Source organism: Phalangium opilio, unplaced genomic scaffold (assembly GCF_054372755.1).
Source record: "Phalangium opilio isolate 3A_F unplaced genomic scaffold, DU_Popi_V2 ptg000079l_1, whole genome shotgun sequence".
NCBI lineage: Eukaryota > Metazoa > Arthropoda > Arachnida > Opiliones > Phalangiidae > Phalangium > Phalangium opilio.
The window spans coordinates 5,421,157-5,437,634 of record NW_028324187.1 but is presented as its reverse complement, the minus strand read 5'-3'; the positions used below and the strand labels follow the sequence as shown (position 1 = coordinate 5,437,634).

General features: G+C 38.0%; 2 protein-coding genes across 2 annotated transcripts; one reads left to right on the top strand and one right to left on the bottom strand.

Annotated features, from left to right (window-relative positions):
* Nucleotides 1-22: 22 nt before the first annotated feature.
* Rpn11 (regulatory particle non-ATPase 11) lies at nucleotides 23-13,794 on the bottom strand. Its single transcript, XM_089845887.1, has 7 exons — nucleotides 13,675-13,794; nucleotides 2,162-2,327; nucleotides 1,992-2,066; nucleotides 1,742-1,932; nucleotides 1,354-1,687; nucleotides 448-573; nucleotides 23-234 (listed from the first exon to the last, which is right to left on the bottom strand). The coding sequence occupies exons 2-7, from the start codon at nucleotides 2,207-2,209 to the stop codon at nucleotides 73-75; spliced, it is 936 nt and encodes a 311-aa protein (XP_089702013.1). The 5' UTR covers nucleotides 2,210-2,327; nucleotides 13,675-13,794; the 3' UTR covers nucleotides 23-72.
* Nucleotides 13,795-14,024: 230 nt separating this feature from the next.
* On the top strand, nucleotides 14,025-15,119 carry LOC149654356 (ATPase inhibitor mai-2, mitochondrial-like). The gene is made up of 5 exons (XM_089845898.1): nucleotides 14,025-14,176; nucleotides 14,425-14,467; nucleotides 14,549-14,574; nucleotides 14,706-14,769; nucleotides 14,850-15,119. Exons 1-5 carry the CDS (start codon nucleotides 14,112-14,114, stop codon nucleotides 14,985-14,987), a joined length of 336 nt encoding a protein of 111 aa, XP_089702024.1. The 5' UTR covers nucleotides 14,025-14,111; the 3' UTR covers nucleotides 14,988-15,119.
* Nucleotides 15,120-16,478: the final 1,359 nt, after the last annotated feature.

Here is a 16,478-nt window from a genome sequence, read left to right as displayed (position 1 = left end):
AAGATAAAGAAAAACATGTACGTAAGACAAAAAAAACTGGACTTTTATTTTTAGAAATGTTAAAAATGTGTTTTATTTAAATACAACAGCATCAAGCATGGCGCCTAAACACTGAACAATGTTATTAGTCATCAAAATATCAACATGTTCTTCCAGATGTCTCTTAGGGTCTTGTTTACCGACATTCTTAATGGCCAATTGTTCAGCCGTCATCTTATCTTCATCCTCCAAAGCCTAAAGAACAAAGAATGGTGTTCAAAGGAACTATTATACGTGGTTTTCACACATGGAGAATTCATACCACCATTTACACCAGGAGACCAGGCTACCTGGAGGACAAAAGCAGACGGATTTATGTCCTCCAGGTAGCCCGGACTCCAGGTATGAATCCTACATGTCTGAAAACTGTTATTAATCTGAACACATGTTCAATTACAATTAAAGTACCTTATTGTAAGATTTTGCCAAATCCAACATTTCATGAACAGATTTTTCATTCAGATCACAATGTTCTGTGTAATCTTGAAGAGTTAGTCCGTCCATCCAACTCTTCTTGTGAAGGTTCAACAACATCTACGTTACGTAATTTTAATTTAAAAATGGTTTTTTTTTAGCAATTTCAATGCTGTTGCTCCAGCAGGGTTCGTACAAAATTTTTGGAATGAAATTCAATGACTTTTGTAGGTTTTCCCTGACAAAATTCCACAAATTTCCCTGACCATTTTCAATAATGTACATGGCGAACATATATGAAAACCAATCTAAATTCACTAGAGTCATTTTTGCACGAATTATTGTTGTAAATAACTAGAGCGAGCAAAGTGAGCTCCGCAAATTTGGGGCTCCAGGGTTGGTACGAAATTTTTACATTGAAAATCCCTGACTTTTCCAGGTTATCCCTGACCAAATTTTGGCAATATCCCTGACAATTTTCAGGTATTTATCAGAGCCCACTTCATCACACCTGTTTCATATTTAGCATTGCTCGAAGCATGGTTTGATATACCAAACGAAATCCCTGACATATCCCTGACTTTTTAGGAAAAACTTTTAAATCCCTGACTTATCCCCCTATTTTCCATATCCCTGACTTATCCAGATTTTCCAGGTTATCCAGGTTCCGTACGAACCCTGGGCTCTGCTCAACTCTCAGAAGGTCACCCTACTGTTATCCAGACTTTAAATTTCCCTCCAATAAATTTTTCCCTGACATTTCCCTGACTTTTGAGGTCCATTTTTAATTTCCCTGACTTTTCCCTGACATTTTAGGCCCATTTTCAACTTCCCTGATTTTTCCAGGTTTTCCAGGACCAGGTCGTGTACGAACCCTGTCCAGGGATTATTTATATTTACCTTCTGTTCGAGTTCATTCTTTCGATAATTAATAGAGATTGAATAATAATGTCTATTCAATCCGTGAATAAGCGCCTGAATGGATGGTTTTGTCAAATGACCCAAATTGGATGTAGTTTGACGCGGTTCTTGACCAAGAACCATTGTATTTGGGTTGATTAAACGAAAGGCGTCAATTACAACCTTCCCCTTTACACTCTGAATTGGATCAACTACAACAGCGACAGCGCGCTCGGAAAGAGCCTCAAAACTTTGTTGAGTGTTGATATCAACACCAGATAACCAGCAACCGAACCCAGGGTGGGAATGGTACCAACCCACAACCATTTCTGGTCTAAAAATTAATTTAATTAATAGGTCATTGACGTCTTACTTAATTACGACTTACCTTCCAGTTTGTTTCAACATATCTAACATTTTAGCTTGAAACACGGGGTCAACAGCTTCAACGCTGACACCAGTTCCGGATTGGGGCATTGCAAACACATCAATAACTCTTACAGTGTAATCATCCACAAATTCACCCAACATTAGCCCCATAACTTCCATAGGAACACCGGCTCGACCGTGTTTAAGCATCTAATTTCAGTTAATTTAAGTGTAAGTTTGTTAATTAGGCTATAATTAACGTTAGATACCTTTAATAATGCCAAGGATGAAATATAAACTTGTTCAGCAGTATCTACGGCTGGGCCATCACTCGGGGGAGGAGCCTACGTAAGTTAATTAATTAACGCGGGATTAAGTTAAATTGATTAAAATTAAGTGTGTTTAAATTTTAATGAGTCATCAGTCAAACCAAACTTACTTGTCCCAATCCTGCCAGGCCTCCTCCAAGCCTCAAAAGTCTATCCATTGTAAGTTTAACTAGATTTTTAACAAAATCCAACTAATTATTAATTATATTAAATATAAATAACACTTATTTTTAATTATTTTATCGGAAAAGTTCGAGGAACTTTGTCAGCACCGAACCAATGAGGCAATCCCTAAATTACCGCCAACTTGGAATCTGCCGAAAATTGCCGAAAGTAAAATAGTACTTTTCCGACTATGCGTCGTCTGCTAGAAAACACCCTTTGGCTAGATTGACTTGGCTTTCGACTTAGGCGGTAAAATAGAGTAGTAATTCGGCAAATCAAAAGACTAGGCGGTAAAATCCAAAAAACCACGATTAAAGCTAAATAACGACTTCATTTGAATATAATAACGCAAGACCATTTAAATACGTTTAAATATTACAAATCAAAGTAATTAAAACGTTTTCTCTCAACAAAAAAGCCTGCGAAACACGGTACAGTAGTGTGTTTATTTTCGGCATTTTTCGAAACAAAACAAAATTAAAGCTAATTAACGACTTAAACAAGTTTAAATTAATCTTATAATGCTCTTGCAAAATTTTCGGACATTCAAACATCACTTAAGTGGAAAAACTATACTTAAAATCCAATAAACTCCTCCATTGTCTAACGCAATGCCATTTAAACACGTTTAAATAATACTAATCAACGTAAATTCGAACGTTTACTCTCATAAAATAACAGCGCGAAAACTTAGCGGTAAAATTGTCCCTTCATTTTTGGCATTTTCCAAAAGAAAGAAAGAAAAAACACTAATTAAAACTTCTATTGGTTCTATCAAACCATTTAACGCAAAAAAAAATTAAATTTTGGCAATTTCCAGAAAAACCGTATATATAGCTAACTAACTAATTAAGTAAATTGTTTTCAAATACCAAATCGTTTTGCCTGTTGTACCGAACCACGTAGCACATCAATTGACAACAATGACCATTAAAATAATTTTATAATTAACTTTAATCATTATTAATATTCCAATTTAAACATCAATTCAGTAGAGAATTCGCTTAATACCGATTAAGTTTCATCATCTTCTAATGCAAATGTAAAGACACACCTTTAATCATTAATTACCAAAGTTAATTATACTTAAATGACTTCGTTACGATTTATCTCATTCAAATTACCCGCTACAACAACATGGCTGTCCAAACCAGGCGGTAAATTAGTGTATGGCCACTTTCGGCATTTTACAAAATCACGTCAGTTGCCTACTCTAGAGCCTAGATGGCAACCCCATCCCCAACGCCGTGAAACAAATCAATAGAAAAATGGCTCTCCAAAACCATGCGGTAATTTAGTGTATGGCCGCTTTCGGCATTTTACAAAAATCACGTCAGTTGCCTACTCTAGAGCCTAGATGGCAACCCCATCCCCATCGCCGTGAAACAAATCAATAGAAAAATGGCTCTCCAAAACCAGGCGGTAATTTAGTGTATGGCCGCTTTCGGCATTTTACAAAAATCACGTCAGTTGCCTACTCTAGAGCCTAGATGGCAACCCCATCCCCATCGCCGTGAAACAAATCAATAGAAAAATGGCTGTCCAAAACCAGGCGGTAATTTAGTGTATGGCCGCTTTCGGCATTTTACAAAAATCACGTCAGTTGCCTACTCTAGAGCCTAGATGGCAACCCCATCCCCATCGCCGTGAAACAAATCAATAGAAAAATGGCTGTCCAAAACCAGGCGGTAATTTAGTGTATGGCCGCTTTCGGCATTTTACAAAAATCACGTCAGTTGCCTACTCTAGAGCCTAGATGGCAACCCCATCCCCATCGCCGTGAAACAAATCAATAGAAAAATGGCTCTCCAAAACCAGGCGGTAATTTAGTGTATGGCCGCTTTCGGCATTTTACAAAAATCACGTCAGTTGCCTACTCTAGAGCCTAGATGGCAACCCCATCCCCATCGCCGTGAAACAAATCAATAGAAAAATGGCTCTCCAAAACCAGGCGGTAATTTAGTGTATGGCCGCTTTCGGCATTTTACAAAAATCACGTCAGTTGCCTACTCTAGAGCCTAGATGGCAACCCCATCCCCATCGCCGTGAAACAAATCAATAGAAAAATGGCTGTCCAAAACCAGGCGGTAATTTAGTGTATGGCCGCTTTCGGCATTTTACAAAAATCACGTCAGTTGCCTACTCTAGAGCCTAGATGGCAACCCCATCCCCATCGCCGTGAAACAAATCAATAGAAAAATGGCTCTCCAAAACCATGCGGTAATTTAGTGTATGGCCGCTTTCGGCATTTTACAAAAATCACGTCAGTTGCCTACTCTAGAGCCTAGATGGCAACCCCATCCCCATCGCCGTGAAACAAATCAATAGAAAAATGGCTGTCCAAAACCAGGCGGTAATTTAGTGTATGGCCGCTTTCGGCATTTTACAAAAATCACGTCAGTTGCCTACTCTAGAGCCTAGATGGCAACCCCATCCCCATCGCCGTGAAACAAATCAATAGAAAAATGGCTGTCCAAAACCAGGCGGTAATTTAGTGTATGGCCGCTTTCGGCATTTTACAAAAATCACGTCAGTTGCCTACTCTAGAGCCTAGATGGCAACCCCATCCCCATCGCCGTGAAACAAATCAATAGAAAAATGGCTGTCCAAAACCAGGCGGTAATTTAGTGTATGGCCGCTTTCGGCATTTTACAAAAATCACGTCAGTTGCCTACTCTAGAGCCTAGATGGCAACCCCATCCCCATCGCCGTGAAACAAATCAATAGAAAAATGGCTCTCCAAAACCAGGCGGTAATTTAGTGTATGGCCGCTTTCGGCATTTTACAAAAATCACGTCAGTTGCCTACTCTAGAGCCTAGATGGCAACCCCATTGCCATAAAACAATACAAAACAATGAAAAAATTGCTGTCCAAAACAGGCGGTAAAATATGATATCAACACTTTCGGCAATTTCCAGAAAAACCCTATTTAAAGATAACTAACTAATTAAGTAAATTGTTTTCAAATACCAAATCGTTTTGCTAGTTGTACCGAACGATGTGGCGCATAAATTCACAACAATCACATTTAAAATAATTTTATAAGTAACTTTCTTCTATCTCGGCATTTTAATTTCCTAATTTAATCATTAATTAAAATGAGAAACCCCTTAAAACCGATTATACTCTATCATTGTCTAATGCAAAGAGCTTTAAATGCGTTTATTCATCACTTATTAAATTTAATTTTACTTTAAAGTCTTCATTACGATTTCTCGCATTCAAATATCCCACGGCCACTAATGGCTGTCCAAAACCGACGGTAATTTAGTGTTCGGTACTTTACAAAGGGACCTAAGTTACTGTAGAGTCTATACATGGCAAACACTTTGCTGTAAAACAACTCACAAGAAAAATATTGCTGTAGGAAACAGGCGGTAAGATAGAGTAGAACTATTAAAAATATTTGGTGTTCCAAAAAAAACTTACTTAAATAGTTTTTAGGTTTAATTAGGGTGTCTTATGAAAATGCCGAAACCAGGGATAGATTTAATTTTAGAAGTAGGAATGGAGAACGGAGTAATGTGGGCGCGCGTCAAAGTCCCGGACCCCCTTCCACGGGACTGAGGGGTATGAAAGAAGCTAGGCGAGTCATAGTGACAGAGGTAAAAAGGAATTACGTATTTTTCGCCGTCCACGTCAGCAACGTCATCAAAACGTAGTTTAAGTGAGTCAATAAGAAAATTTAAACTTTTCGTTACGTGCTGGAGGGAGGGGCTCTATACTGGGCTATGAGTCGGATAGAAGTAAATACTAACCGTTCTCCATTCCTACTTCTAAAATTAAATCTATCCCTGCCGAAACTATCTTACTGCCTTGTTTGGACAGCCATTTTAGCCACATCGTTCATTGAAGGGAGAGTGAATGGGAGAGAATTGTGCTGAGGTGATATTTTCCTTTCGTGTATTTTAAGAGGAAATAATAGAATTTTAAGCATAGCATTTAATTGTTTTAGTATGTTTAAGTATAGCATTTAATTGCTCTATTAAGGTTAAGCATTGTGAATTATTTTTTACGTTTGCTTAAATGGAAGGTTCAATACTCCCTTTAAAATTCTTGTCACCCGTCAACAATACGGGTTTAACGCTTTCAATCCCGCTCCCCTATTTCAAAATTCAAAGAAATCGAGGAGAATTTTTAAAGAGCAAAAGTAAGTATATTCCGACGTTGGACCCGCGCTTTGATTTAAGGCGGTGTTTAGTATCGGAAGTTGCGTCTATTTTCCCAGAAATCGAGAAACATTTTAAAAGCAAAGGAAAATATTAGGGATATATCGGTATCGGCATCGATACTAGGGATATATCGGTATCGGCACCGATACTAGGGGTTTCCCGACAGTATCGGATCGCTTGGTTTAATATGATTCTAAACCGATACTCGTTTAAAATACGTAATATGGCGCTACATGACATTCTTAGGTCTTTCAGTAATGTATTGATGGTGATATCTTATTTCTATGAATGTCAATCGTGATGATTTCTCATTTAAATAAAAAGCACCTGAATTTAGATTATCTAATAACTAAGTTTAATAGAAGTTTAACGATAAAAGGGCCTCTAGTTAAACAAGACGACCCAAGGGCTCGTAATATTAGCCACATCGTACGAGTGAATAGCCCCTCTATACCCTACCCTAATGAGTGGATAGCGCTATCTTTTACAATGCTTAAATGATTTACCGTGCATAAAATCAGAGTGAATAGCCCCTCGATGTCCAACCCTAAACAGTGATAAAAATTTTACCCTTATAAATTTACTTATGCTGTAATTGTAATATTCCGGCGAAAGAACTCAAGTTGGGTGTTTTACCAAATTCTTTCTCTTTCAAACGCTTCTGGGCATAAGTTCATGTTATAAATTTATAAGATGCGATAAGTGTGCATCGGCATAAGTCTATGCTGTAAACTCATAGAGGGGATAATCACTAAAACTATCCGTTCTTCGATTCCCCGGAATATTACAATTACAGCATACAACAAAATATTAATTGGCACGCACGCGATTTGTCGAGCAAAATTTGTGAGCGAGATAAGATAAACAATGTGCGCAATGTGATAATCGTGGTGCGCGATACTGAGCGTGGCTGAAATAATTTTAGCAGGACGTTACACGATTAGTCGAATCGGTCGGACGTGCTGCCACTGATTAATCGATGAAATGTGAATCAATTTTGATTTTTAAAATCGTTTCGAGATATTTCTTATAAATATTAGGAGAATAAGTTAAAAATTCACTTGATTTTCCTCTTCGCCCTAACTTTTCGAGACTGATTATTGAAATTTTTAAGTACTTAAATCGGTTTGTATTAAAAGATAATAGAATGTAATGCGTTTTAAAATGATTTCTCAACTTAATTGATATTTAAATTTCAAAATAATCAAGATCATAACGAAAATTTAAGTGGTATTATGTTTTGATCTATAATTCGCGACACGGGTAGAGCTTAGTATTAAGTCGTTAACTAGCTTTAATTATTTTCAGGGGCGTGTCAACCACGGGGGCAGCGGGGGAATCGCCCCCCTCTGGTGACTGAGTCTAAATAGTAAAAAATTTCATTGAAAGTGAAATTTTCATTACCCAGTGTATTATTGTTGTGAGAGGAAGTCAGTTTTTGGAAGTGATTAAGAAAATACAGGTCTTAATCATTAACATGTTCGTAATATTTATAAATAAATTATTTGAAGTTCGTCAATTTTTACTCCGTGGAGTTATGTAATAACCAATGGAGTTTGCGCTGATGCCCAGTTATTTAGTGTGATGCATGCGAATAGATTCCATAAATATTGCAATCGTAAAGGGGATTGGTAAAAGTGACAGCTTTGATAGTTCAAAAATCGTCGCTCGAGGACGGTTTTGAAGTTCAGTATTAAGCTCAGGTTGTCGTATCTTTGTAGAAATGTAGAATCATTTTTAAACTAGTCCTGGAAATGAAGAATTTCGCATTGTTTGACAGTCTCGAGAATGTGTCGTTCCTGACTTCCACCATTTTTTCTTTACACATAACATGTATACATATAGCAACCACGGCTTTCTATACAGTATAGTGTTGCAATTCTTTCGCATATAACCGTGGCTAATCATAGAGCTAATTAACCCAAGAGAGAAAGGGTGTAGCCGATAGTGCTTCAAATTATTGTAGCTATCAACTTTGGGAAAGAATAGGTAGGCTAAAGCAGAAGTCCATTAAATTAGCCTAGGAAGTAAACAATTACAATAGCTGGTATAGCGTACGTCTCTGCTGGGGTAAGAACTCCTTCTAACTCCATGCATAGGGGGTTAAATTTTCCCCCTTTCCTAACACTGTTAGAAATCTCCTCTCTAGGAAGTCTTTCTTGACGTGAGCGGGGCGTGACTCCTTCAGTCCATGAACGCTGGATCTCTAAAGGGTAGATTGTTTGCTTTATAAAAAAAATAATAAAAGGAACGGCCACGGTCGTTAAATAGTTTTTTTTTCAATAGGTTTATGAAGAGTCATAAAAAACTGAATGACCTTGACTGTTCCTAAATTCACACCCCCATCCTAAGACCATAAATGGTCTTAGCCCCATCCCTTCTCCTGATTCTATGCTAAAGAGGGCTCGGTTTTACAGTGGAAGGGGGTGTTTTCTGTTCCTTTTAGACATACATTGTTCATTTTCAGCCAATAGTTTTTTCTCTCTCGATAGGGCAAATTGTGTCGCCCTTCTTCAGTATTGCTACACAAGAGAGGGGAGTCCCAAACCCTGCTTTTGGTTACTTCCTAGGCTAATTTAATGGACTTCTGGCTAAAGACATATTTTCTTTGCATTTTTACTATTTTCTACGATTTACGAAAAGAGAGAAATGTATGCTACTCTAGAAATGGCACCTTATAGAATCGTGGCCACTGTATCCCACGAGTATTGAATTGGCCAGGCATTAAATCTCACGTTCATGCGGACCTCTTCGTAACTTTACAGTGCATGCGAGATACTGTATAGCCTTAGATCATTGATGAGTGCTGAACAACATTGAAGTACTGCAAAATAATTTTTGCTCTTGTATGAGTTTGGAAAGAGGTTAAGGTTGCTCAAAGTTGTTTACACAAGTGCAAAATTTTTACACAACTTTCTCTACCAGTGTAGGATTTTGTCCCCGCTCCAGTAAAAAGGTTGGCACGCCCCTGATTAACATCTTACCGCCTGTTTCCTACAGCAATATTTTTCGTGAGTTGTTTTACAGCAAAGTGTTTGCTCTACAGTAACTTAGGTCCCTTTGTAAAGTACCGAAAAAGTATAGAACACTAAATTACCGTCGGTTTTGGACAGCCATTAGTGGCCGTGGGATATTTGAATGCGAGAAATCGTAATGAAGACTTTAAAGTAAAATTCAATTTAATAAGTGATGAATAAACGCATTTAAAGCTCTTTGCATTAGACAATGATAGAGTATAATCGGTTTTAAGGGGTTTCTCATTTTAATTAATGATTAAATTAGGAAATTAAAATGCCGAGATAGAAGAAAGTTACTTATAAAATTATTTTAAATGTGATTGTTGTGAATTTATGCGCTACATTGTTCGGTACAACTAGCTAAACGATTTGGTATTTGAAAACAATTTACTTAATTAGTTAGTTATCTTTAAATAGGGTTTTTCTGGAAATTGCCGAAAGTGTTGATATCATATTTTACCGCCTGTTTTGGACAGCAATTTTTTCATTGTTTTGTATTGTTTTATGGCAATGGGGTTGCCATCTAGGCTCTAGAGTAGGCAACTGACGTGATTTTTGTAAAATGCCGAAAGCGGCCATACACTAAATTACCGCCTGGTTTTGGAGAGCCATTTTTCTATTGATTTGTTTCACGGCGATGGGGATGGGGTTGCCATCTAGGCTCTAGAGTAGGCAACTGACGTGATTTTTGTAAAATGCCGAAAGCGGCCATACACTAAATTACCGCCTGGTTTTGGACAGCCATTTTTCTATTGATTTGTTTCACGGCGATGGGGATGGGGTTGCCATCTAGGCTCTAGAGTAGGCAACTGACGTGATTTTTGTAAAATGCCGAAAGCGGCCATACACTAAATTACCGCCTGGTTTTGGAGAGCCATTTTTCTATTGATTTGTTTCACGGCGATGGGGATGGGGTTGCCATCTAGGCTCTAGAGTAGGCAACTGACGTGATTTTTGTAAAATGCCGAAAGCGGCCATACACTAAATTACCGCCTGGTTTTGGAGAGCCATTTTTCTATTGATTTGTTTCACGGCGATGGGGATGGGGTTGCCATCTAGGCTCTAGAGTAGGCAACTGACGTGATTTTTGTAAAATGCCGAAAGCGGCCATACACTAAATTACCGCCTGGTTTTGGACAGCCATTTTTCTATTGATTTGTTTCACGGCGATGGGGATGGGGTTGCCATCTAGGCTCTAGAGTAGGCAACTGACGTGATTTTTGTAAAATGCCGAAAGCGGCCATACACTAAATTACCGCCTGGTTTTGGAGAGCCATTTTTCTATTGATTTGTTTCACGGCGATGGGGATGGGGTTGCCATCTAGGCTCTAGAGTAGGCAACTGACGTGATTTTTGTAAAATGCCGAAAGCGGCCATACACTAAATTACCGCCTGGTTTTGGAGAGCCATTTTTCTATTGATTTGTTTCACGGCGATGGGGATGGGGTTGCCATCTAGGCTCTAGAGTAGGCAACTGACGTGATTTTTGTAAAATGCCGAAAGCGGCCATACACTAAATTACCGCCTGGTTTTGGAGAGCCATTTTTCTATTGATTTGTTTCACGGCGATGGGGATGGGGTTGCCATCTAGGCTCTAGAGTAGGCAACTGACGTGATTTTTGTAAAATGCCGAAAGCGGCCATACACTAAATTACCGCCTGGTTTTGGACAGCCATTTTTCTATTGATTTGTTTCACGGCGATGGGGATGGGGTTGCCATCTAGGCTCTAGAGTAGGCAACTGACGTGATTTTTGTAAAATGCCGAAAGCGGCCATACACTAAATTACCGCCTGGTTTTGGACAGCCATTTTTCTATTGATTTGTTTCACGGCGATGGGGATGGGGTTGCCATCTAGGCTCTAGAGTAGGCAACTGACGTGATTTTTGTAAAATGCCGAAAGCGGCCATACACTAAATTACCGCCTGGTTTTGGAGAGCCATTTTTCTATTGATTTGTTTCACGGCGATGGGGATGGGGTTGCCATCTAGGCTCTAGAGTAGGCAACTGACGTGATTTTTGTAAAATGCCGAAAGCGGCCATACACTAAATTACCGCCTGGTTTTGGACAGCCATTTTTCTATTGATTTGTTTCACGGCGATGGGGATGGGGTTGCCATCTAGGCTCTAGAGTAGGCAACTGACGTGATTTTTGTAAAATGCCGAAAGCGGCCATACACTAAATTACCGCCTGGTTTTGGAGAGCCATTTTTCTATTGATTTGTTTCACGGCGATGGGGATGGGGTTGCCATCTAGGCTCTAGAGTAGGCAACTGACGTGATTTTTGTAAAATGCCGAAAGCGGCCATACACTAAATTACCGCCTGGTTTTGGACAGCCATTTTTCTATTGATTTGTTTCACGGCGATGGGGATGGGGTTGCCATCTAGGCTCTAGAGTAGGCAACTGACGTGATTTTTGTAAAATGCCGAAAGCGGCCATACACTAAATTACCGCCTGGTTTTGGAGAGCCATTTTTCTATTGATTTGTTTCACGGCGATGGGGATGGGGTTGCCATCTAGGCTCTAGAGTAGGCAACTGACGTGATTTTTGTAAAATGCCGAAAGCGGCCATACACTAAATTACCGCCTGGTTTTGGAGAGCCATTTTTCTATTGATTTGTTTCACGGCGATGGGGATGGGGTTGCCATCTAGGCTCTAGAGTAGGCAACTGACGTGATTTTTGTAAAATGCCGAAAGCGGCCATACACTAAATTACCGCCTGGTTTTGGACAGCCATTTTTCTATTGATTTGTTTCACGGCGATGGGGATGGGGTTGCCATCTAGGCTCTAGAGTAGGCAACTGACGTGATTTTTGTAAAATGCCGAAAGCGGCCATACACTAAATTACCGCCTGGTTTTGGACAGCCATTTTTCTATTGATTTGTTTCACGGCGATGGGGATGGGGTTGCCATCTAGGCTCTAGAGTAGGCAACTGACGTGATTTTTGTAAAATGCCGAAAGCGGCCATACACTAAATTACCGCCTGGTTTTGGACAGCCATTTTTCTATTGATTTGTTTCACGGCGATGGGGATGGGGTTGCCATCTAGGCTCTAGAGTAGGCAACTGACGTGATTTTTGTAAAATGCCGAAAGCGGCCATACACTAAATTACCGCCTGGTTTTGGACAGCCATTTTTCTATTGATTTGTTTCACGGCGATGGGGATGGGGTTGCCATCTAGGCTCTAGAGTAGGCAACTGACGTGATTTTTGTAAAATGCCGAAAGTGTCCATACACTAATTTACCGCCTGATTTGGACAGCCATGTTGTTGTAGCGGGTAATTTGAATGAGAAAAATCGTAACGAAGTCATTTAAGTATAATTAACTTTGGTAATTAATGATTAAAGGTGTGTCTTTACATTTGCATTAGACGATGATGAAACTTAACTGAATTGATGTTTAAATTGGACTATTAATAATGATTAAAGTTAATTATAAAATTATTTTAATGGTCATTGTTGTCAATTTATGTGCTACGTGGTTCGGTACAACAGGCAAAACGATTTGGTATTTGAAAACAATTTATTTAATTAGTTAGTTAGCTATATATACGGTTTTTCTGGAAATTGCCGAAATTTAATTTTTTTTGCGTTAAATGGTTCGATAGAACCAATAGAAGTTTTAATTAGTGTTTTTTCTTTCTTTCTTTTGGAAAATGCCAAAAATGAAGGGACAATTTTACCGCTAAGTTTTCGCGCTGTTATTTTATGAGAGTAAACGTTCGAATTTACGTTGATTAGTATTATTTAAACGTGTTTAAATGGCATTGCGTTAGACAATGGAGGAGTTTATTGGGTTTTAAGTATAGTTTTTCCACTTAAGTGATGTTTGAATGTCCGAAAATTTTGCAAGAGCATTATAAGATTAATTTAAACTTGTTTAAGTCGTTAATTAGCTTTAATTTTGTTTTGTTTCGAAAAATGCCGAAAATAAACACACTACTGTACCGTGTTTCGCAGGCTTTTTTGTTGAGAGAAAACGTTTTAATTACTTTGATTTGTAATATTTAAACGTATTTAAATGGTCTTGCGTTATTATATTCAAATGAAGTCGTTATTTAGCTTTAATCGTGGTTTTTTGGATTTTACCGCCTAGTCTTTTGATTTGCCGAATTACTACTCTATTTTACCGCCTAAGTCGAAAGCCAAGTCAATCTAGCCAAAGGGTGTTTTCTAGCAGACGACGCATAGTCGGAAAAGTACTATTTTACTTTCGGCAATTTTCGGCAGATTCCAAGTTGGCGGTAATTTAGGGATTGCCAACAATGACAAGTCAATTTTCTAAATGTGTAGTTCACTCTAGTTCAGTTTTTTGGTATCAAAACCATCAATCGGTTTATTTCAATTCAGATCCAACCTTTGGACCGGCGATTCATTACTGCGGGTTCAGTTCAGGGCCGGAAATAAGCACAGGACACTGGACATTGTCCAATAAAATTTTGAAATGTCCCATAATTTTTTCAAAAACTAAGGGGTTCACTGGACAGTTTGACCAACAAATTTTCCCAAGTTTTGATAGCGACTATGGAATGCAACACTATTTTTGTACACTCCAGTGGACAGTGTCCTATAAATTTTCAAGTCAAACGGGGGCTCACTGGACACATGTCCTATAAGAAATTTTTCTTATTTCCGGACCTGGTTCAGTTACTGAACTTCACTTCAGTCTTCAGTGCGGAAATTCGTTCTTTGGGAAAAGATGGCCTCAAATTTGCCCTTGAGATGTTTTAAGAGATTTAATAAATTAACTGGAGTAATTAACAGGTAAGATTACATATTAATTAAACAGTATAAGAGTAACCACTGTTTGCAATGTAAATAAAATCGTAGGTTTATATTGATAAAAAAAAAATTGTCTGGGTTGGGTAACTTGGGTTCGTTTTCTTTTTAACGCTAAGCCTTGGCTAATTATATATAAACAATTTCTGCTGCTATATTTTAAAAATTAAAGATTTGAATCACTTTTAGTAGTGTATCGTTAACAATTAACTATAATTATTAATTGTTAACAGCCGATTCATGTCTGATGGAGAACTCGGAAGTGGTGCTGGCAAGGTCAGTTTGCTTAGAATATTGTAGTTTGACTTTTGAGTGAAGGAACTTTTCGGAAAGGTTTTACAAAGTTAATTCTTATAGGGAGGCGGTTCTGGTGGCTCTATTAGGTAATTTATTACTCTGTTATTTATATAATTGTGTTGAATCAAAGAGAAAGAGTTAACTGGTTTTAACAAAGGCTTAAGTTGTCATTAAAATTTTCCCAAAATTGTTAAGCTTAAAAATATTGAAATCTTAGGGATGCTGGAGGCTCTTTTGGTAAAATGGAAGCAGCTAGGGAAGATCAGTATTTCAGGAAACAGGTTCGTTGATAATCAACGGAATTTGGGTGTAAAAGTTTTTTTTTTTGCAAGTAACAAAACTTGGTCCACATGATTTAAAGCAAAATGAACAATTGGCAAAATTGAAATCCCATATGGAAGAGGAAATTTCTCACCATAAGAACCAGATTAAACAACACGAAAAAGAAATTGAAAGGCACAAGAAACGCATTGAAAATCTTCACAAAGAGGAAGATTAGTTTCTCTATTAAAGCATTCGCTAAATCTTATTCAGTATCTACTATTATACCCTTCAACTTAAAAGTGGAGTTTAAATTGCTTTAATTAATAATTAGTGTATTAGAAATAAAATAATTTAAGGATTTTCAAAATGGTTGTGAAGTTTCTTTGACTTAAAAACGGTTTTCAGAACAACCTGGAAGTCATGGAAATGGTTTTACAGGGGCACAAAAAGGTCAGGAAATTTTAATTTAAAAGGCATGCATTAACTCATGGAATTGTCAGTAAATTTAAAATACGTCTGTTAAGTCATGGGAATGTCAGGGAATTTAAAATAAGTTCATTAAGCACATGGAAATAGGCTCATAAACTCATTAAAGGGGGTTTCACATTGATAAACTTAAAAACCTTGAAATTGCCAAGGTTGTAATCAGCCTTCCTTACTAAAGGGTTCAGTTCAATACCCCAAAAATCTTGAAATTGCTAAGGTTATAATCAGCCTTCCTTACTAAAGGGTTCAGTTCAATACCCCCAAAAACCTTGAAATTGCTAAGGTTATAATCAGCCTTCCTTCTTAAAGGGTTCAGTTCAATACCCCAAAAATCTTGGAATTGCGAGGGGTTTAAAATGAATTGGTCTGGGAATTTGAATTTGTCAAGTCAATATCCAAAAAACCTTAAATTTCCGAAGGATACAAATTTCTTTATTTTTTTACATTGGGAACTTTTAAAGTTTTTAGTTTATTGAAGTGAACCCATTTATTCAAAATAGAAATCGCTTAATATTTTTTGTCCTTCCCAGCAATTATATCATAAGTTCATAAGATATATACCACATATCTTATAAACTTACGATTATACATAATTAATTGCAAGACCAACATTACCAAAATAGTATCCAAGTAGCTACTTTATATGTCTACATGCAATGAATCATTCATTTTTCTGTAACCGCGGTTCTTCATCTTAGACCTAAACCCCAAAAGCAAGAAATATGGTAAAATATGATGACGTTTGCGAAGATATATTTCCATTTGGACACGTGTCAAAGACTAGTCTTTTCCCATCCTCTCTCTCTGGTCGAAGACGAAAGCCCAAGTAGTACTACTCTACGGACCCAACTCGTTTCCAGCTGCAGGTCCCGAGTTGGTTGGTTGGGATGGGTCGGAGCAAACCGAAAAATCAATTGCAAAGAGAGAGAGGTAAGCATAGAGATATTTTTCGTCGATGTAAGCTCCTTTTTCTGTGGGAATTTTTTGTTAGAGTCTTATAATATTCGATCGTTAAGCCTTTTTCTCGGCTTATTATGCTTTATTGGAGCTGAATCCCGATATAGAGCAGTCCAGACTGTCTTGTCCCCAGGACCCTAGTGCACTTTTCCCCAAAACTAAACCCTTAATATGCCTCCCCCTCCAACTTTTGCCGACGGACCAAGTGTAGTTTAGATGGTTCAAAATCATTTAGGTTTTGTGGGCCCGAGAATATGGTATCATGATCATCGTAGGACAATTA